The sequence below is a fragment of the Peromyscus eremicus genome, chromosome 1 (genome assembly GCF_949786415.1).
Source record: "Peromyscus eremicus chromosome 1, PerEre_H2_v1, whole genome shotgun sequence".
NCBI lineage: Eukaryota > Metazoa > Chordata > Mammalia > Rodentia > Cricetidae > Peromyscus > Peromyscus eremicus.
The window spans coordinates 5,258,228-5,281,592 of NC_081416.1; the positions used below are offsets into that span (position 1 = coordinate 5,258,228).

General features: G+C 47.5%; 1 protein-coding gene across 1 annotated transcript in view; it reads left to right on the top strand.

Annotated features, from left to right (window-relative positions):
* The window catches only part of Nrap (nebulin related anchoring protein), a 71,398-nt gene that overhangs the window by 31,277 nt on the left and 16,756 nt on the right, over window positions 1–23,365 (top strand). The window contains 14 exon segments of the mRNA XM_059245869.1: window positions 318–515; window positions 1,027–1,131; window positions 4,751–4,849; window positions 6,367–6,471; window positions 7,506–7,613; window positions 8,590–8,901; window positions 10,254–10,358; window positions 13,276–13,374; window positions 14,919–15,023; window positions 15,722–15,829; window positions 16,364–16,477; window positions 18,352–18,549; window positions 19,999–20,103; window positions 21,988–22,086. Of these exon segments, the coding sequence (XP_059101852.1) occupies window positions 318–515; window positions 1,027–1,131; window positions 4,751–4,849; window positions 6,367–6,471; window positions 7,506–7,613; window positions 8,590–8,901; window positions 10,254–10,358; window positions 13,276–13,374; window positions 14,919–15,023; window positions 15,722–15,829; window positions 16,364–16,477; window positions 18,352–18,549; window positions 19,999–20,103; window positions 21,988–22,086 (1,860 nt within the window).

Genomic DNA, 23,365 nt, shown 5'->3' on the forward strand with positions numbered 1-23,365 from the left:
AGTTAGGCTTGTCTGGCTCTGTAGCCCATACTTTGTTGTTTGCCTCTGATCACCTCTGCAGAAAGCATAGATGGTGTCCTCTCCTGCAATAGCCATGCACGGGACAAAGTTGGGTAAAAGACAGTCCTAGAGGCAAGAGAGTAGGAAACAACACCAGTATGACCTTGGTGACACTGACTTGGGGCCACCTTTCCCACAGACAGGTGGCCTCACCCAGAATGCCGAGTTTCTGAGAGCCTGAGAGGCTCTCCCACACTTTCATATAACTCCTGCAAGAACAGCCTTTAAACTATGAGCCTTGTCTTGTTGCATTCAAGGTTGAATATAAGAAAGGGTTTGAAGAAAGTAAGACCCACTTTCACCTGCCCATGGACATGGTAAATCTCAGGCATGCTAAAAAGGCCCAAGCTCTCGCCAGCGACCTTGACTATAGGAAGAAACTGCATGAATATACTGTGCTGCCCGAAGACATGAAGACTCAGTGGGCCAAGAAAGCCTACGGGCTCCAGAGCGAGGTGAGCGCCAGCCAGCCGCTGGCTCCTTGCACCCATGAAGCTTGCCATTAGATGCACTCTCAGAGTGATTTGAACCTGTTCATGAGTCCATTGTATAATGCAGAGAACTAGGAGGAACTAGAGCTGCCCCAGGTCCAGGGAAGAAGATGAGAGAAAGAGCCAGTCAGGATAGTAGAGACTCAGGATGGGGCAGGCTCGGAGCACGTGGGAAAGTCAAGATGTACTGGAAACGACATGAGCCAAGGAGAAACATGTTGGAAATATTGGTCCAATGATATGAGACACTACTTTCAGTCAGTCCAAAGTGTTTCAACACTAAGGTAGAATCTGCCCAGCTCAATCACAAGGGGGACCCAGTGGTTTTACCTCCCAAAGAAAGACCTGCTGAGGATAAATGGGGATGCAGTTTTCTGGGAAGACAAATTTGGATTTCCCTGACTTTTCCATCAACTTGGTCATGTCCCTGTGTGTGTGTGTGTCACATGAGAGCTTGGTGACATTTCTCTTGCAGCTGCAGTACAAAGCTGACCTGGCATGGATGAAAGGGGTCGGGTGGCTGACCGAGGGGAGTCTCAACCTAGAACAGGCCAAGAAGGCTGGACAGCTCGTCAGTGAGGTAACTTGAGTGTCTGTCCCTGGGCTCCAAATGATTCTCAACTCCTGAGTCACAGAGTGCTTCTTCCCTCCAGTGCCCTCTTGAACCTCCAGGGCTTTATTCCGAATGTGAATCAAAGGGAAGACACATCTTCATGTCTATACCTGAAATGTCCCCTGAACCAACTCCCCACCCTCTTAAACTTCCTGTAGGAAGCTTTTTGTTTTGGTTTTGATTTTTGTTTTCTTGACACAAGATCTTCCTATATAGCTCAAGCAGGCCCTGAACTCCAAATCCTCCTGTTTCTGCTTCCTGGGTGCTGGAATTACAGAATTGTGTCACCATGCCCAGCTCTGGGGAGGTATTTTTAAGAAGCTTATCAATTTATTTTAAGAAGCAGTCTTTTTAAAATGGTTTTTAGAGACAAGGTTTCTCTGTGTAGCCCTGGCTGTCCTGGAATTGGCTCTGTAGATCAGGCTGGCATCGAACTCAGAGGTCTGACTGCCTCTGCCTCCTGAGTGCTGGGATTAAAGGTGTGCACTACCACCACCCTACAAGTAGTCTTATCCAGAGAATTTAGTGTAGAAAGGGTAGCATAGTATACAGATAGAGCAATTGAAAACCTGAAAAACTCAAAATGCTCCAAAATTCCCAACAATTTGAACAGAAAATCACAAAGTCACATCATGACATTTTGTATCATACCTTAAATTATTGAAAATATTGCATGAAATTGCCTTGAGGTTATAGCTATCATGAGGTATATATGCAATATAAATGAGTCTAAATTGGAGTCTTATCCCCAAAATATCTCATTATATACAAATATCCCCCGCAAACCAACCAATGGGGAGAAAAGTCCCCTGAAATCTGAAAAAAAAAAACCTTCTCATCCCAAGAAATCAACCTTTCTGACAGAAATAACATGGGACTCAGAGTCTGGCATTTGTAGTAGATGTCTGCCACACTCTCTGGAGACTTGGGCGGAATCACTACACCTATGGACCCTCTTCTCATGTGAAAATGAGAAGGCTGAGTAGAGATATGTCCAGGCACGTGGTCTAAGCCTGTGCATTTGTTTATGACTTGGGGAGATGCTTTGGCAGCAAGCAGAGAGGGACTTTGGAAGGACGTTTCATGTGGAAGTGTGACTATGCCAGGAACTTTGTTTGGGATCTTCAAGGGGATTCTTGCTTCTGGGCCAGGAGGGCTGAGTCGGCACATTGCAGAGATTTAAAAAAAAGCCACTGTTTATAGACGTAATAATTCAGTCCCTGGTGAGGCTGATTGATCACTTTGAGTGTGTTGTTCATGGTGCAATGAATTGGTCACTACTGTCCTCTATGATGCTGCAGTGACCCTGTTATCTTTCCTATCGTCCCATCTTATACAGGGGAAATAAGCTTATGTCACTTTTTCCACTCCCAAGCAGAGCTACTTAGACCTCAGTACTCAGTACTTTTCATGTGACTCAGTGACTCCTTGGTAATATCTCATCCCCAAACACATGCTTTGTTATTTATTCTCATTTTTCTACCTTATTTACTCTCAAAGATATATTTGATCTTAAAATATGTAGATAGGAAAACAGCAGGAAAAGAACAGAACATCACCTGAGGCTCTAATACCTCCCTCCTTGGAGACCTACTGAGATCTAGGTAAAACAAGAAGGACACCATCTTGGATCAGGGTGCAGTGTGAGGAGGGTCCAGGAAGTTGTCCTTTCAGCCTCAGAGATATGGGTGACTATCTCACTTCCTGTGTTGGCTACTGCGTTTTAAACTTTTGAGAGGCAGTTGTTTTTTTTTTTTAATCTCTTTTACTGTTTTTTGGTGTGCTAGAATAGTAGAATGAACTTTTAGCTCCAAAGTAAATACTTAGGATTTCACTGGGGCCTGCACTATGGTGACTCGGAATTTCCAGAGACTGAAGAGTCATGTGACTTCCCTCAATTACATGGCAAGTGAGCTTTCCCATCCAACATAGGAACTAGGGAGGAAAGTCAACAGTCTCTTGGAATATTGTCTCCAGAATTATTTTTAAGACAAGAAGGGTTTATTTTGGCTTAGGGTTTGATGCTCCAGTCTGTCATGGTGGGGAAGACATGGTGGCTGGGGCAGGAGGCAGCTGATCACATGACACCCACAGTCAGAAGCACAGAGATGGATGCTGATACTCAGTTCTTTTATTATTCTGATGATGATGATGATGATGATGATGATGATGATGATGATGTCTGGATCCTTAGTTCCTGGGATGATGCCATCTATACTCAGGGTGTACCTTCCCACTCCAGTTGGACCCATCTAGAAATAACCTTAATAGCACACCCAGAGGCTATCTATGCTACATTCCAATTCTACATCCCAGCAGGTTGAAATGAAGATTAAGCATCTCGCCTGAGTTGGGTGGTGGTGGTGGTATATGATTTCTTCTGAACTAGAGTCTAATGCTTGTAGTAAGCCTTCTCTTACATCTGTGTTTTCCTCATAAAAGAAGGGAATTTGAGGTGTCCAATATTCCCATCACTGTTTGGTGCTCAAAATGCTGCTTCTGCTAATGGCACTAGAAGTTCTGGGGTGCCAGCTTGTGAGCTCCCTACACTGTTGCTCCAGCAAGCCATCCACAGAGGCTGCCTTTCTCATCTGTTTGGCAACTCCAGTGGAAAAGGCAGAGGAAACAATCCTCAGGAAAGACAAGAAGTCCCTGTGGGGAGACAGAATTAGCACATTTGAAAGTTTGCCAATTAGTTACTGGCTGTGGAACAAAGACAGACCTCAGAGAGACAGAATGACATATGACCTCTGACCTTTCACCTGTGGCTTTGATGCTCCTCTTTCATTAGTTCCTCGGATAGTCATGGGGACACCATGGGCAGTTGTCCTGGAGAGGCCCCAGCCTTGTATGCCATGCGCTTGGGTCACATGGAAAGGATGGCGTTGAAGCATCTGCTCCACCTCAGGGTGACAGAGCTTCCTTTATCACTGTGCCGCTGGAGGAAGAGGGTCTTGGGTCTGTTAAGTGGTATGCCAAGTGAGGGAACTGGAAAAGGGTGGAGGTGAGATTTGAACCTGCCTGTATAGTTTTAACCACGTTTGCTCCACTTCCCCCTCTAATGACAGACCTTGATTTGGGAGATGGAAACACCCCACTATACACAGTGCAATGCAGGGTTTTCTGAGATGCACCAAAGTTCTCATCCGTCACCACAACAAAAGCAGACTCATGTGAAGCAGAGGCAGGAGGAGACCCGAGGCTTCCTGGCCTGCCAGTGTAGTGTAGGAAAGCTCCAGGTTCAGTGAGAGACCCTGCCTCAAAGGGTATGGTGGAGAGAGATGGAGGAAGACACCCAAGATTGACCTCTGACCTCTACATGCATATACACTCACACATATATGTACACTCTTGTATAGATACACACACACACACACACACACACACACACACACACACACACACACGAGAAAAGACAACCTCACCATAATAGGCTGTGAGGCTCTGTTTTAGGACCTGCAAGAACGCCTCTCCCCCCAAGGAAATGCTCAAGTCATAAAAAGTACAAAAGTGTGTGTGCATGTGTATATCATGGAAGGGGGTAACCCTGTCCTAACGCTATGGGGTATTTTTTCTTTGGAACTAGAAAAACTACCGGCAGAGGGTTGATGAGCTGAAGTTCACCAGTGTGGCTGACAGCTCCCAGATGGAGCATGCTAAGAAGAGTCAGGAGCTGCAGAGTGGGGTGAGTCCCGGGTTGCCCTCTGGATGCCACCAGTTTGCTGTGTCATGGGCCTGGGGTCTCTGGGGGCAACAGCAGGTGGCAGCACAGGCGTGGCTCAGGGGTCACCTCCCTCGGGAGGCTGGACCTGGCGTGCCGCAGGCCTACATCTGCAGATTAGTCACTAGCCTCCCGTTACACACACCCTGCTTCTCTGACAGTCACCAAGATAGACTGATATGCGACCTCTTCTGCTGCCTGTATTTCTTAATGCCTCCTTTCTTGTTTCTCTTTATTCTGTCCGTTATCCAAGACTGTAATTCTGGATTAACAGAGAATTATGTTGGGGGAGGATTTGCTTTTGGCTGTGTGTCAGTTGAGTTCAAATGAGGGAGTCACCGCTCGAGGTGCCATTTGTATGGTGTGCAGACTGCTGTCCAGTCCAGAGCCACTCCACTGATAGCCACGGTCTGGTCTTCCTAGCCCTTCCTTCCCACGGGCCCAGCAGATGCTACACCCCTCAACCCCCCCACCCCACACACACCAGAAGGGCTGTCAGAGGCAGGGGAAGCCATTGCTTACAAACACAGCTTGAGGGAAGGGGAAAGGAGGAGAGGAATTGAGGTCTATTTCCACGGAGAAGCTGGCCTGGTCACTGCCCACTTCCTGGGGTCAGTTCCTCCCAGCACAGGAAGGTTGATCATGGAGAGAGAATGTGCTTCCTGCCCAGCCTACTTTGGAGTCCTCTGGGTAGGGGTGTAATCTTTGATGTTCACAGGGGAATGTAGATGGTAATAGATTTGGGAGGCCAATGGTGATTCTAGGATAAGATGTGGAAACAGAAAACCTGGAGGATGTTTACGTTGGTCTCTGCCCCTAAACATTTTTTTCCTGTGTTGTCTCTTAATGTCTGTCCTGGTTTTATGCATTTGGTTTTCTATATGATTTTGTTTTTTGAGATGGGGATCTTACTCTACAGCCCAGGCTGGCCTCGAACCCTTAGCAATCCCCTGTTTCAGCTTCCCTAGTGCTAGAATTAAGGTATAAGCACGCATTTCCTTTAACTGACTTACACTATTTCTATTTAGTTATGAGGTACAATATTATAATCTGATACACAAATGCAATGTATAGTGATCACATCAGGGTAATTAGCATCTCTGTGTGATTTCTGTGGGCTGGGAACCTTTCATGTTCTTGGTATTTCTCTTAAGAGTGTAAAATTAATTGCTGTGGACCATGGGTGGTCTACATATGTGTGTACATATATGTGCTATATAATGGAACTACCTCCCAACAGTTGTATTTTTGTACCCATCATGCACCCCTCTCTATTCTTCCTAACCCCTGTCCCCTTTCTTGCCTTTATTTGCTACTTTTGTGAGATCAACTTTTTCAGTCTCCATAGACAAGTGACATCATGTGGTCTTTGTCTGTGCCTGACTTACTGTATTTACCTCAATGTCCTTGATTCCGTCTAAGTGGCTCCAGTTGTGGTGGGTGACCCACATTTCTCCTCCCCAACCCTGCTCTCTCATCAGGTAGCTTACAAAGCCGGCAATGAGCAGTCTGTCCATCAGTACACCATCAGCAAAGATGAGCCTTTCTTCCTGCAAGCCCGGGCCAACGCTGCTCAACTCAGTGAGGTACCACAGGAGGAGTGGGCAGACATGGGCTGTGCTCTCCTGTGTCTCTATAGTCACCTGGTCATCAAACTACCAGCCACATTGGTAGCGTCTGGTTCAGCTATAGTGTATCTGGCCATTCCAGCAGATCTGGTTCCTGAACAACGCTTTGGGGAAGAGGAAAATGACCGTCCTAGCAATGGCTGGCAGGGGTCCTAAGTTACTGCATAGGTCCTGGTGGGTGGGAGAGTGGTTATTCTGAGAGCTGGAATCGAGCGGTGGCAGAGGGACACCCAGCTGTTGACTGCAAACCTTGGTCCTTAGTGTCACCACTTACCGGTGTGTAACCGTAGACCAAATCTTTACTCTTGGACATCCATTAGTGAAGTGAGGCTAATCCCAGCCTTGCTTGCAGGGTGACCGTGAGACTTCAACAAGTGTGTATGCATGATGTTCTTCAGAAGTGTGCACGGTCATGGCTCCCTGATGTGACAGTGTCCGTGGTTGATCCTCCTGTCCTTCTGTGCCTATTCTTGGCTCTCTATACACAATGTTCCCAAGTCCCTGTAGTCCTGACTTGGGACTAGGCAGGAAGGAGAAACAGAAGGAGGGGCAGAGGCTGAACTGATTCCCTTCCTGAAAGGAAGACAGGCCTTCCAGAAGAAGGACCTTAAAATCTGGAGGCAGGGGTTTGACATGGGAGGGACAGAGAAAGGCCCCAGGGGCTGGAGGCTGGAGGCAGGCAGTGCAGGAGAGAGTCCTGCTGAGCCTGTGGCTGAGTCCTAGACCCAGAGAACAGACCTTCCAATGCTGTGCTGTGGAATGTTGCTGCATCTGAGATGTTTGTGAAACTTGTGTTTGTGAAGCTTTCTGAGGTTTAATCCTTACTTCTTCCGATGGAAGTGCTATGTGCTAAAGGCCTGCAGGCAGGACAAAGGCCAGCGGGTTCTCAGGCTAGGGAAGGATGCCATTACTGGTGCTTTTTAGAAAGGTTTTCACAGAGTCTAGAGGAACTGTCTCACTAGAATAACCACTGCTTTCCTGCATCTCCCCAGACACTGTACAAGAGCAGCTGGGAAAGGCAGAAGGCAAAAGGGTTTGAGCTGAGACTCGACTCCTTGACATTCCTGATGGCCAAAGCTAGGAGAGACCTGGCCAGTGAGGTGAGTCCTCAGTCACACACACACACACACACACACACACACACACACACACACACACACACACACACACAGGCATATACATACTCACACTAAACCTTAAAAAAGAATACAAAAATGGACTGAGTGAAGGTCATAGACAAGAATTATGAAATAAGATACAAAGCTAATTGTTTTTCTAGTTTTAATTCTTCTGTGGATTTGTTTGTTTGTTTCAGCGATGGATATATGAATAAAATATATTTGGTACTGAAAACGTAGAGTTTAATACAAAGCTCCACAGCTTCTATTCCAAATGCCTGTTTTAACTGCATAGGAGTACATTGTGCTGTATAGGCTTTGGATCTGGATGTTTCGGTGTGTGGCATTTTTACTTAATTGCAAGTTATTTTTATAATAAAGTTTAGAAAAATAAAAAATAAACCAAAGCATCACACACACACACACACACACACACACACACACACACACAGAGGTGATTTTAAAACAGGGCTGGGGACATGGCTTTGCAGTTAAGAGCACTTGCTGCTCTTCCAGAGGACCTGGATTCAATTCCTATATCCATATGGCTGCTCACAACTATCTGTAATTCTGGTTTCTGAGGACCAGATGCCTTCTTCTGGCCTCTGGGAGCTCTGCATGCTTGTGATGCATAAATGTCTATCCAGGCAAAACAGCCATAAACATAAAATAAAAATAAGTAAGTCTTAAAAAGTACAAAAAATTAAGAAGAAATCAGGAGCATGAAGCCTCAAGCAGAGAGAGAAGAGAGGAGGTCTCACAGACATGTGGTGTCAGCCTGTTGTGGCAGTTAGCATCAGTGTGATATTTCATTTATCGGTTTGATTAGAGGAAGTGTATCAGTTGTTGAATAGGACTCTATCAGATGGCTTTGTGTTAACCCTCATGCCCACGGTTAGAAGCCTCCCGGCATCTGGAGGAGACTGACCCATGTTCCTGCTGTGTGGTTTACATTTAGGTGAAGTACAAGGAGGATTACGAACGGTCCAGAGGGAAACTCATCGGAGCACAGAGTGCACAGGGAGACTCACGGATGAGCCACTTTCTGCAGATGTCTAAGCTACAGAGTGAGCTGGAGTACAAGAAGGGCTTTGAGGATGCCAAGTCTCAGTATCATGCCTCCCTCGACATGCTCCACCTTGCCCATGCCCGCCAGGCACAGCACTTAGCCACAGACGTAGGCTACAGGACAGCGTCACACTACTTCACAGCTCTGCCCACAGACATGAAGGTGGAGTGGGCCAAGAAGGCCTATGGCCTGCAGAGTGATGTAAGTTCTGAGCCTGTGTATACACGCACTCATGTGCACGCGTGTGTGTGCAGTGTGTGTGTGCATGTGTGTGTGCGTGTGTGTTTGTACAGTGTGTGTTTACAGTGTGTGCCTGCAGTGTGTGTGTGTATGCATACAGTGTGTGTGTGTGTGTGTGTGTGTGTGTGCATGCGCGCACGCGTGCTCATGTCTATACTGGGTTTTGTTGTTGTTGCTTTTGAAATCTCTGTTTCACCAGATCCTTTGGGGTAACAATTCATGCTTCTGGGGTAAATATTTATGGAACCCTCAGGGGAAATGCTCTTACTTCCTCCTGGTTAACTGCTCATCCTATGCTGACTTGAAGTTGTGTACCTATAGCCAGAGAGACAGAGCTCCTTTTTTTGGAATTCTGATTGACATATGTTTTAGGTTTCTCTTTGATGCTGGAGTTGAATACATTGGTGTCATCCCCACATATGGTCAACTATGAGAGTGTCACTGACATCTCATCCCAGCTCTAATGGTTCCCATTCTTTGAATGACCAGCTTGCGGATGGATCTTCAACAGTCCCTCGCCTTCCCTCCTTGTACCCCTTGCCTGGTTCTGCTTTCTCTCTGGATTTGGGTGATTCTTGGAAAAAAATATGTGTGAGTGGGTCAGCTATAGCCAGGCTGCTGTTACACACAGGTCTCTCTCTCTCTCTCTCTCTCTCTCTCTCTCTCTCTCTCTCTCTCTCTCTCTGTGTGTGTGTGTGTGTGTGTGTGAGAGAGAGAGAGAGAGAGAGAGGGAGAGACAGAGACAGAGACAGAGAGAGATGATAGGATGGTTTTAGAGAAAAGTTTCCGTTTAAATAATTTCATTAAAACTACTCATTCCTAGCTAGTGAAGAGATGAGAACTCTCCTCCATGCCCCATGGGGACGGGAGGAAGGAGTTGGCCCCGTGGGAAGACCCAGGTTTTATGAGAGTCTCTCTCTCCTACTTGGGTTCTGTTTAGGCAGCCACTGTCTTCTCCCTTGCGTGCCGTTCTAAACAGGAAAACTGGTACAGCAGACGGGGAGGATGCTTTTGTCTGGAGGGGAGACATGCGTCCCTAATGAGGGCCCAGGTTGACTAAGCACCTTCCGTGTGCCCCAAGTAGTGTTGGGTAGGGCCCAAAGCCACCATCTACAGGGAGACCTCTGATTAAAGGGGGGACTGCTTTGTAGATTTGGGGGCCTCACCCACGGCTCTTCAGAAACAGGTAAGACAAAGTGACATTTAATTTGACTCAGCTGGCACCGAGGGCACATTGGGAACTGTTAACAGCCCTTTAAACGTCTGCGCAGTGACAGTGGCCTGCCTTTCTCTCTCTCTTTCTCCTTTGTCAGAACCAATACAGGGCAGATGTGAAGTGGATGAAAGGCACAGGCTGGGTCGCCACCGGGTCATTAAATGTGGAGCAGGCGAAGAAGGCAGGAGAACTCATTAGCGAGGTGAGATTTCCTGACAGTGTGTGTGATGGGGCTTGGCTGCATTAGGCGTGCGGCGTTTCTGTATAAAATTAAAATAATTTCCACTCAAAAGGCAGAGCCACATGAAAGGCCTCCAAACCCGGACGAGGGCTGGTAATTAGAGAGAAGCCACGTACCAAACACACACCAGTAGGGGCCATGGAGTCCCAGCGAAAACAAAGTGGGTGACAAGTGATATTATGTGTAATAATGACAACCAAACAGAGCTCAACTGCTGCCCACCCCTTACCTCTTTAACGCGGCGGCACCGGAGAGGTGATGAAAAGACATGTCGGTGGCACCGGGCATCCCTTTCATAACCACACACGCTTCCCCTCTGTTGCCACAGTGAAAACGGTTGTGAATATTCACCACGCTGTCCGACACAGTACATAGCTGGTTCTTTCTTGTGGGAGGGACGTGTCCCTTCTCACGCTTGTCAGTGTCCTCAAGGAAGTTCTGTTTATGAGAAGAGCCTTCCACCCGCGTCTCTGGGCAGCCGCACTGAGTGGCAGCTGTAAAGACTGTGAGGGCAGGGCAAGGGTCTGCCTTGATGCATGCTGTTGACAAGTTGTCTTTCTGATGGTATGCTCCATCTTAGAGGATGCTCAGGAGCATCTCTCTGGCCTCTAGATGTCAGAATCACTCTCTGCCAGTGGTGGCGACCTGAGAGGCTGCAGACATTGGCAGATGCCCTCTGGGGGGCAGAATTGCTGCTGCACAGAGCACCTCTCAGAGCTGTGGCTGGAGGCTCCAGCTGGTCAGAGGACCAGCGCCATCAAACTCTCCAATTGCCCCTCACTATGCCTGTTGGGAAGGGCTGTGTCCGGAAGCAAGTGAGCATTTCATGGGCTTTAGGTAGACTGGTCTTTCTGGAACTTTCTGGCTAGGAACGAGCCCTCTTAGTGTGCATAACCCTGGAAGACTTTAGTTTTGACCGTGAGGCTCCTGGGATGATGTTTAAAGAGAGATTCTTATTGATACATAGTCAATGCAGACTGGCAGCCATGTTGGCTTCACAACGCCCTTGCCCAGTGTTGGGAGTCTCCCGAGGAATTGTATTCTAGTCACCTTACATGTTAGAGGAAACTGCAAAACTTGCCTTGTTCCCACTGACCCAATTTTCAGAGACCTTACTCAACACTTAAGACTCAAAGAACCTGAGACCTCAGCATGGTCAATGTTGCCCTGTGTTTAGTTAGAGAAAGGGCCTCTCCGGAGCTCGAACATGAAAAACTATGGGAGCAAACACCTAGGTTCGAGGATTAACTGTCCCACAGCATCGAGCCCTTTCATAAAGGAGGATCTTCATTCCCTACAGACTGCTCCATGTGCAGTTTAAACTTCCAGATGGTTCCTTTCTGCGTCTAAGTCTGGCACCAAAGAACTGCAGAGGGAATCATTTGCCCCACGGTGATAGAACTTTGCCACACCACTTTCCCCATTTTACAAACTTTCTCAAGAAATTTGTTTGTTTTCTTAACATCTTTCTTCAGACCAGTCTTCAAACTATGTATTAGGCGAGATATTTTTTAACAACTTTCCCCAACTATTTGATGTTTCTAGGTTCCTGTCAAATTGGGCTGATTAACTTTCAGAGAGAATACCAGACACTGTGGAAAGAGCCACAAATGCGTATGGACATGCTCACACATACATATACACATGTATACATGCATTCACTCACATGTACACATGCATTCACTCATACACACACGTATATATACATGTATACATGCACTCATGTATATATGCACATGCATGCATTTACACATGTGTAAATGAATTCACACATGCATACACATGTATACATGCATTTACACACATACATGTATACATGTATTCACACATAGACAAAGACATACACACACACACACACACACACACACAGAGGCACATGCACCCCTGTGGTGTGGAGCAGGAGTCATTAAAACTATTCTGTGAAGCCCCAACTTTGCGGATTGTATAGTTTCCGTCACAACTAGCTGAAGATGATTATAGACAATATGTCAGTGAATGCATGTGACTGTGTTACAGTGAGACGTCATTTGCAGAACACAGGTGGCTGACCAGAGTTAACCGTGTGCAACATAGAGCATCATGTACAAAGCCAAGCAGACAAATGGGCAGGTGTCTAGAAAATAACATGATTTGGGGAAAAATAAACCCCACTATATCATTAAAGTTATAATATTTCAAGCTCTGAAAAATTGATTAAAAGAAAAGAGAATGAACTTAATTGTGTTATCCAAAGTTCTCCAAAATGAGCCATCTAGATTTTTGCCAGCATTTACGTTTTCTGTTGCTTTGTGTGTTGTTTAATACATATCTTCCATGTTTTCCAAATGCTCTGACAGCTCTTTTCGATGATGATGACGGTATCCTTTTCCTTATTGTAATATCTTTGAGAATTACCACTCATGTTAAAGGAACCTTGGTCTAAAGTGGCTACACCCTGCATGTTAAATGCGGTTTGGGCTGTGATAATGCCTGCCAAGTCCTTTGGGGAAGGAAACAGAAAGCTTCAATCAATAAATGTAGCGGGAAAGGCACTTTCTTGCCAAACTAAGATATGTAAACAACTGCAACACAGCATTTGAAGCCTCTAGAAAGAATGACTTTGGAAGTGTGTACCCTACAGTATTTTACTGGTATAATCTAATTTTGAGATGTTGTCTTTGCACTGGGTAGAAATACTTTAATGTTAATTGACATGAGGTTATTCTTAAATTGAAACAAATATTAACCTGAAGGTACCTAGGATATAAAGATGGAGGAAGCCGAATAATAATTATGTTCACAAATTCACTCTAATCTCAAGCAACCTGTGATTTTCTCTTTCAAATGGCATGAAAGAGCAGCACAAAATTCACGGCTTTGATCTTTTCCTGCTCAACAGAAGAAGTACCGTCAGCATCCAGATGCTTTGAAGTTTACCAGTATTAAAGACACTCCGGAGATGGTCCAGGCCAGGATTAGTTATACCCAAGCAGTGGATGTAAGTGATAATGTATATACATTATGACTCCGAGAGTGGGCTCTCTTTCAGCGGTGTGATTGAAGCGGAGGGGATCTCGGGCCTGCTCCTTCTGTCGTCCTGAGGATGAAGGGTCCCCTTGTCTTTTATGAAGCTCCCCTTGGCAGGGTTGCTTCCTCATTAGGATGCAAATGGGGCGTTCCTGGACTCAGCGTGCCAAGTGGGGCTCTGCACCCCACTGCCCCCGATGCCTCCTTCCTTGCATTTGCATAGCTTGCAGATTTGTGGCCACGGGGCCTTTTTCCCCTTTTCCTTTTGTTCCAAATGTTGTTTTCAGAGTTAGAACTTTGAGTAAAATTCTGTCTAATTGGAATGAGGAAGCCGTGCTTGGGGCTCTTTGGGATCTGAGGGCAGGGATTGACATTGTGTTCTCATTTTCCCAAGCTTTTAAAAAAATGATTTGAGTCTGATTGTGGATATTAGCCTGACTTCAAGCTACTTCCCGTATTCTGCATATTTCAAGAAACCAAGATTTGACCCATGCTCAGTTCACTAGTGACTGAATGGAACATTGAGGTCTTAAAAAGACTCCCCTAAACACAGGAGTTAATTGGCTGCTATTACTGAGCAAAGTCTGCAGATCTGTGTGTAAGACAGACTTGGCTTTGAAATATCTTAAAATATCCAACTTCTGACACACAAAAATATTTACAAACCTTGGGGATCCAACTTTCAAAATTCCCTCTACAGCTTTATAGGAAATTCAGGTTGTGTCTTTCTACAGGCACCCCCAAAAGGGCCTGCCTGGGTGCTCTTCAGGCTGTGAGGTGGCATGAGTCCCGTACTTTGCTTTTGGAATTGATTTCCTGTTTACCTGCTCATTAGAATTTCATTGCATTTCTTGAAGAAGAAAAACACTTGCTGTGTCCTCACCCTAACCAACTCTAGGGGGCGCTGCTGTGATATGTAGAACCTTGGGCATGTCTGATGGGTGTTGGGATGGAAAAACACGATTTAGACATTTTCTTAGGTGGTATGCTAACTCTGTATGCCATCTAGCAAACTCGTAGGCTGCCCAAAGCTCACTCCGAGTTCTGGGAAAGGAAACCTGAACTTACTGGAGGGATATTGATTAGGTCAGGGACCCTAGATGTGGGGAAGGAAAGAAGAAAGAGGTGGGCTTGGGAAGCCTCCCCCGCAGAATAGTCGTTGCACCTTCTGGGTCCCTAGTCCCTATTGCATAGCTCGAGGTGACTAGCCATGTGAGTCAAGAGTGGCCAGACCTCATTTTCCCCAGTTGACGCTTGTCTCAGCGGTGCTTAAGAGTGTAACGTTGGTGGCGGGAAAGTTTCCATCCATCATGCTCTGAGTTGGAAAGTCGAGCAGAGAGTGACATGAGTGTCACTGTGCCAGCCGTGAGAGATCTGGGTGGAGGCAGGGTGCCGTGATCAGGTCTCTACGATGATTCAGCAGCTGCAGGCCCTCTGTATCCTGGAATACATCGTGGCTGCTGGCTGCATGGGGGAGGCTCAGGGTGTAATGCAAAGTCCTCTCTTGACCCACAGAGGTTGTATAGGGAGCAAGGAGAAAACATAAAGCACCACTACACGCAGACTGTGGACTTGCCTGAAGTCCTGCTGGCCAAGCTGAACGCCATGAACATCAGTGAGGTGAAACTTCTGGAAGGATACTGGGTTCAGAGACAGGAGGGTGGGGTGCCCTCATGGTCATGCATGATGCCCTGCACTGTCACTATGTTGACATTTATGGCTTCTCTGAACAAGAGAATCCACACTTGTGTTTGCACTGGGCCCTGTGAATGATGTAGCTGGTCCTGTACATGACCCAAGCTCACTGAGAAGACAGAGACAGAAGCGCCCACCTTCCTGCCAGGTCCTTTGTAGATAGGAGCTGAAATGCAGAAGCACCTCAGGAAAGCTCAGTGTAGCTGGTGGCTGTGCCAAGGACATGTTTGGGGACTTAAACTCTTCCCACTCTGTAGATTTTGTAAGAACCCTTCTCCTGTCCTTCCTGGTCTTCAGTCGAGGCGTTTGGCTGTTCTCCAACTTGTATAGTGAGCTGTCCAAACACACCCTTATGCCTTCATAACCAAATGAGCTTGCTGCTCCATAAGATCTAGGTCTATCAGACTCCAAAACCTTTGCTTTTCACCAGCCCACTCTACGGCTTCACCTGCCAAGGGTGGGTGGGAGGCGGGAGCTTACTCTTGGATAATCCATTCTAAGCCACAGTGATATCTAACCCCCAGATGGGGCTGTGGGGGGCGGGGACCCACTGCAAACTAGATTCCTGTTGGAGAAAACCAGAATTTAGGAGACCATCAGATTTGTTCTTGTCTCCCTGCCAGTCACGCTATAAGGAATCCTGGAGCCGACTTCGGGATGGTGGATACAAGCTGAGGTTGGATGCCCTTCCGTTCCAGGCAGCAAAGGCGTCGGGTGAAATAATAAGTGATGTGAGCATCCAAAATCCTGTGACAACTCTAATCTAAACCTGTTTGCAGTTCTTTTACCTCTAACTCTTGCCTTCTTTTGCCTGTGGATATAATATCCTCTCCTGTCCGAACTGACTGTGTTAGGGCAACCCGATAATGACCAGCGCGAGAGAGTGCATCTTACACAAAAATTTCCCCAGCCTAGGGCACAAAGCCAAATGCCTGACTGTAAACATGGAACCTGGGCAGATGAAATGCACCCTCCACCAAGAGTTTTTATAAAGCTGGCCTGTGAAGAGCCCGCTAACAATGCCTGCACCTTCTCCCAGCTTGGGCCGCCCAAGTGCTCACGCTTTTCCGTTTCAAATAGGAGCCCTTTAGTCATTGGGAGTCTTGCATATGAAAGAATAGACTTTTTGACAACTCCTGCGCGGTTTCTTTTAACTCACCCAGTTACTGTCAAAAGAACAAAACATTTTCGCCCAATACCCACCTCTTCCATTCTGTGTCCCTTGTCCCTGAGCCGTCGGTCTCTCCCGCTCTCTTTCCCTTTAGTACAAATACAAAGAAGCATTTGAGAGAATGAAAGGACAGATGCTTGGCTCCCGGGGCTTGGAAGATGACCTCAGCCTCGCACACGCAGTACACGCGACCTCGCTTCAGAGTGGCGTAAGTGGGAGGAGATGGAGGGAGCTGTGGGGCCCACCTGACGATGCTCCTGGCAAGGCCTCAGGTTGCCAGCCTCTTGGAAGTGGGTGATGCTTCTGTTGCTGATTTGCTGTGTAGAGTTATGAAATCACTCCTGGGTCTCAGCTTCTTCCACCATAAAATGAGGTTGGATTTGTGTGGCTCCTAGTTCTTTTCTGGGATGGGCATTCTTGGATTTGGATTTAGGTGGTCTATGGGATGTGTTTGGCCTGCAGAGATGTGTGTGTGTGTGTGTGTGTGTGTGTGTGTGTGTGTGTGTGTGTGTATGTGTGGTCTACAGAGAGAATTCCTGCAAATGTGTAGAAATGGAAAAAGATTTATATAAGAAGTTCTAGGTTGCATATTATTAGGTAGACTGGATTCCTGGAGGCTACAGTCAGTTGAAGTGGTTCACAGTGGAGATGTGGAGATGGAGTATGTACTTGCCCAGATATACTCACATGCATGCACACACACACACACACACACACACACACACACGCACGCATGCATGCGGGCACACACACACGCACTCACACACACACATGCATGCGGGCACACGCACGCACACACGCATGCATGCGGGCACACACACACACACGCACGCACGCACGCATGCATGCATGCGGGCACATACACTTCTTCATTCTTATTTGTGCTCACATAAATGTAGGCACCTGGTTTGCTACTCCCCTCTGACAGTTAATGTGATCCTGTGGACTCTGGTACACATGTGTATACACAACCTCCTTGCACATGTGTGAGGGACAAATGTTAGGGGTGAAAGCTATGCCCAACGTATTACAGAGATCTAGCCTATGCGTTATCTCATTCAGCTGCCAAACTGTAACTCCAGGATCTCCACTTTACATTCATTCTGGTTTATTGATAAGGAGGTCAAGTTGGAATGGTTCAGTCCCTTGCTCAGAGTCAGCTAGAAAGAGGCAGGCTCCAGCATGCAGGCAGTGCGGCTCGCTCGCTCTCTCTCTCTCTCTCTCTCTCTCTCTCTCTCTCTCTCTCTCTCTCTCTCTCTCCACACCTTCCTCTCCCTCTTTCCCATCCCCCAGCTTCATTTGTTCTCTGCCATTTTTCTGTCTCTCTCCTTTTTCCAACTGAGCTTTCTGTCTTGGGTTGCTGACCTCTGAGGATGGAATTAGATGGAGGCCTTGGCCTTGTTCTAAGGGTGAGGATACAATCAACGACACCAGAGTAGGGGTTTGGGCCAAGTGGTTGGGTTGAAGTATCAGAGGACAATGGGGACCTGAATTCAGAGGACTTCTAACTTCACACAGTTCCTTCCCAAGCTGGTGGGGCTGGAATGGGCTTCTCCCTCATCTTTCAGGATATATGTTGGGCTTAAGGGATGAATATCTATCCTCAGAACTGGCTTTTCAAACAGCTGGCTACTCCTGCCGGCTCTAAGATTGACTAGGGCATCATGTAATGTTTAATGAAGCTCTTTGCCAGGTGGGGTACAGGAGATACTTCAGCAGATCCTGGGCAAAGATACATTGGGTGGAGCACAGGTTACCCAGGAGCGTTCTTGACACTCTAAAATGGGATGATCTAGGAAATAGAGCAAGGGAGTCATTGGCATTAGATGTCTCTTGTCTGTGTTTTCCCCTGGTAAGGGAGACATAACCCCTGAACCCAGGCCAGTGACTTCCAGGGACCAAGAGTTTCAAAGTCAGGAGCCAGACACAAGCATGCTTATTAGGTCAATGTCTGCAAGGAGGGAGCATGGCCTGCATCGCGTCGCTGGTTGAAGGGACAGCAGCATCATAGTCGCTCTCCCTGATGGTCCTGTGCAAGTAGTCGCTTTGAAATAGTGGCTGTCGATCTGTCTGCCCCTCTAGGTGACTTATAAGAAAGCCTTTGAACACTCAAAGGCTCACTTCCATCTGCCGCTGGACATGGTAACCTTGGTGCATGCCAAGAAGGCTCAGACCCTGGCCAGCGACCAGGACTACAGACGTCCGCTCCCCCAACACACATCCTTGGCAGAAGACCTGAGGCTGAGCTGTGCCAAGAAAGCTCACAAGTTGCAGAGTGAGGTAAAGAGCCCGGGCCTCTCCATCAGGGCCTTCTCCTGGCAGCACATATCACAAGGCAGGTCCCTCAAGTTCCTTTTGACTCCATGAAGCCTCCAGAGGTCAGGAATCCTAAACTCTTCTTAGCCCAAGAGCTTCCACACAGTCCTAACGCACAACTAATTACAGTGCTCAAGTGAGATCCTCACATTCCTTGAGTATTTCTGCTGAATTCAAAGCGTTGAAATGACCTCATCTAACCCTCATAATATCCCTGCATCAACAGTCCTTACTGTTCAGAAAAACTGTACAGGACACAAGGAGGGAAATGCCACATGGGATTTTGGGTTTTCAGGATTTCCCAGTTTTGTCCCTGGTCTCGGGCTGAGTGGAAACCTGCCTCGCTATTTCATGGGAAACACATAGAGCGGGGCTGGACAGTCAGGCCCTGGCAATGCCTCTCAGGGTCGTCTTGGTCCTTGTGAGGCATCTTCACTCCTCTGGTGGCATGTCCAGCCCCCAATACCTGCTCTGGAAAGCAAGGAGGCACAGGAAGTTAGACAGTCTCATGTTCCTGAAGAAGTGAGGCGTGTCCTACCCAAAGACAGCAGCATCCTTGGTACCTGTCTTCCTTCCCAGCCTGCTGGGTTTGCTTCTCCCAGGCATGTGCAGGCAACAAGACCTGTGGAGGAAAGCGAGACCTCTGTCTTGGTTCACCAGTGTGTGCAAGGCAAGCAGTGCTCAGATCCGGAGTCAGTCATCCCTTGGACCGCTGAGTGACATGCGCTGTCAGGAACCTGAGTGCAGCTGTAGGGATGAGGGGACTACCACACTCATCTCAGGCCATTTGTCACTTATGCAGAGCCCTGATGCTTACCCTGTCTGGTGCTGTGGTGACAACTGGAAGGCAGCACACCCAGGGGGTGCTTTGCTGGCTGAGGGGAGTAGATTTGGGGACCCTTTAAACTGTCATTCCAAATCACTCAGGTGGTCCTTGCTTTCTCACGCAGGTGTGGACCCGAATGAGTCTTTGCCAAGTTATTTTGGATTAATTCATTAGTTCTTCCTTAACCCATGATTAATTAATACCGCCCGCTGCTGCTGGCTTTTGTTTGAAAGATCAGTTAAACCATTTGTACATTTGCCCCAAGACACCTGACTTTCTAGCCACAATCCTCTCCAGCATTTATGATTTGATAGCCCACGTTAAAACAAAAACCCATCCGGCATCCCTGTCACAGCTACTCACAGAGAAGTGACAGCTGAATGATTTCCTTCTGACCCGCATTTTCCCCAGATGAGCCTTTACTGAGAAGCATGTACACCGTTGTTGAGCGGCGCCACATCTGTCCAGACAGACCAATGGCTGCCTGGAGTTCTGGATGTGCGCTTTCAGACAACGTCCCAAGACCCTGACTTCTCTGCTTCTTTGTTCAGAGTTTGGCTTTTCTGATGTTTGTGTATTCCTTGTAGAGTCTGTACCGTTCGGACTTGAACTTCATGCGTGGTATTCCCTGTGTTATTCCTGGCACACTGGAGATTGAAGGAAGAAAGAAAGCGTCTGAGCTCATCAGCGAGGTAACACGGGGCTCCAGAGCGTGTGATGGCAGTGTGGGGATCCATGGCAGATGCCCCAGTGGATCTGTGTCCCCCTGCTCAGGCAGCTGGAGGTTAAGCTGTCACCTCTTGCCCGAGGCACTCATTCTTACTGGAGTTTCCATTCAGACCATTTGAGAAAGCTTGCTGGGGACTGCGAGATGGCTTAGTAGATGAAGCTCAATGAGCAAGTGGTGAGGATCTAAGTATTGATACCCGACACTTACCAAAATAGCCAGACACCATGTTGTGTATCTGTAACCCCAGTTCTCTGGAGGGAGGCAGGAGGATCCCTGGAACTCACTGGCTAACAAGTCTAGCTGAATCAGTGAGCTCCAGGCTCAGGGAGAGACCTGGAGTGGAAGGTGGTAGAGGAAGACACCCAACATTGACCTCTGGCTTTCATGCACACACACACACACACACACACATGTGCACACACACACATATGTGCACACATACACATGCACACACACATATGTGCACACATACACATGCACACACACACACACACACGTGCACACACACAAGAATATCAAGTAAGTTCCTCTATGAATACATAAGACTAGTTCATGAGCTAGTAAGATGTACTTTTTCTACGTCCTTCGAAGGGCAGCCCTATGGTACAATGGAAAGCAGGCAGGCTTTGGAAACCAACAAATAAGGGATTGAAATTCTAGGTCAGCTCTCATTTGCTTTGTGACCTCAGCCTAGTTACCTGTCCTTTCTGATCCCCGCTTCTAAATTAGTCACATGGGGTTACACAGAACGCCTCGGTTTGGCTTTGTAAGGATTGGCACTGATTTAAACCCAGTGTTTCTCTGACAGCTGTGTTTGAAATGGCAGCTGTGTTCTTGGTGATTTCTTAATAAAAAATAGTCCCAGAATTCTAAGCTCTCTAAGTGCACGGGGAGCCTTACTTACCCCAAGAGGTGACATGGGTTGATGCTCATGGTGGACTCAACGACAGGGTTGGAAGTAGTGGGAATATTTGGATAGATGTTTGGCCCCAATCTGCAAGCTAAGGGTGGACAGTGCCCTGTGGGAGCTCAGGGGCCCTGGGCTCAGCATTTCCAGAACAGTCTTTGCATCGAAGCTCTTCACAGCCCATGCCCATCAGAGTCCTGTGTGTATCTTCAAAGAACCCAGAGAGGCTGGGCTCTGCCAGTGGCTTTCTGAGTCCTGGTGCAGGCAGGTGGGGTGTTTGTGAGGGGTGTGTGCGTTTGTGTGTACCCAGGGCCTAGATGGTATTCCTCAGGAACCATCATCCACCTTGCTCTTTGAGGCAGGGTCTCTCCCTGTCTAAGCAGGCTGGCTAGTGAGCCCCAGGGATCTGCCTGTCTCTGCCTCCCTGGTGCTGGATTACAAATGTGAAACCCCACATCCAGTTTTTCTCTTGAGTGTGGGTTTGAAGGACCACAGTTGGCCTCGGGCATCCTTAATGCTAAGGACACCAAGTCTTGTCAGGAGCAGACTGTAAGCATAGTTGGTTCTGTTCGCCCGAAGAGGGAGATGGCCAGTTGGACTCTGGAATGATGGGCTGGGCAAAAGGAGGCTTTACTGGTGATAGTGGCATACACCTATAATTCCAGTGTGGGGAAAGGCAGAGGCAGGAGGATTCTGGGGCTCTCTGGTCGGCAAAGCTCAAGTCCAGTGAGAAATATCTTCTCAAAAAGAAGATATTTATAGTGTTCCTGAGGAACAATACCCCAGTTATCCTCTGGAATTCACGTGCCTGTGCACATAGGGATGGACACACACACACACACACACACACACACACACACACACACACAGAGAGCTTTAATTAAGATTTACAGCATTCACTGTTTTCTACCTTACCAAGCCATCTTTTGTCTTTCTTAGAGTAAATATCGGCGGCATCCTGGGTCTTTCAAGTACACAGCTGTGACAGATACTCCCAGTCTTCTACATGCCAAGTTCAGCAACCAGATCACCAATGAGGTGAAATCTTCAGTGGCTGTTCAAGGATGGCTAGATTTAAAGAGAAAAAAAAGGGGTGGTGGTGGAGTGTGTGTGTGTGTGTGTGTGTGTGTGTGTGTGTGTGTTTTATGAGCTGAGAGGGGAAAGGTATTCGAGTTTATGGGGGATTTGGAAAGAAAAGAACATTTTATAACACATCTTCTAGAGGAAAGGAAAGAGTTGGGCATGTGCTTTAGACTGTAGTCTGGCTCCTCTAGACCAGGGGCAGACTGGAATCCCAGCCTCGGGCCACACCCTAGAGGGGCTGGATCCAAACAGCCACCAGACAAGGCCCTCAGCTGACTCTTTTGAGCAAAGAAATCTGAGAAATGATGGCCTGTGGTTCTACTCTAGGCAGGTGGTGCAAACCAATATAGTGTTCATTTATGGAGGGCTTGTGATTACCCGAAGGCAGGTCTAGGGTACGACATCGGTCTGGATTCTTCAACCTTTGTCTCGTCTTAATCTCACTCAGTGTATTCATCCCCAAATTACTATTCCCAATAAAAAATGAAAGGAAGGGAAGGATCTCCTCTGCCGAAATTTTCTCCCCTGCCTACTGGCTCTCCTGTCAGCTGAGCAGACACATATTATCAGATTATTTTCATTTTTAAGATTCCCCCAACTCTAGCTTTCAGAAATTATGTGGAGATCCGGCTGTTTTTACCATTCGCCTCCACAGTTGACCCAAGCCTTCTAAGGCTGGAAGGGGCACCTGAGGACAAGGACGCCCAAAGAGACAGAGTTCATTATCTCTTGCACAGAGAGGCCATCAAGTTAAAATGCTTGTTCGCCCTTGCTCTCTCTTTCTAAACTGTGAGCCGTGGGGTAACCATGTTTTAGGATGGCCTCCAACGCTGCAGAAGTCAGCAAGCACTGACCCATTTCTGAGCACAGGGACAAATCCTCCAGGGCAGCCCTGGCTCAGCTTGCTCTCAGAAGGGACCCTGAGGGAGCGGGGAAGGGTGAAGACCAGGGCTGCCTCTTCCCATCAGCAGCACGTCTATTCTATGTCCCAGGTCTTAGACGCCTGTGCTGTATCAGGCGAATGGATTTCAGTACAATCTCCACTGTTTACCTTCCTCAGTGTTTAGAAGAACAAACAACAGCTCCCTACACAGTCCTTCCATTTCACCTGATTCCACTCACACAGCCTGACTTGACGGAAAGGAATGTCCCTGCAACCCAGGCTGAGGCTGTGTCCAGGGAGGCGTTCTGCTGCCATATTTCCCCAGCTGCACACACAGGACTCACACCGCTG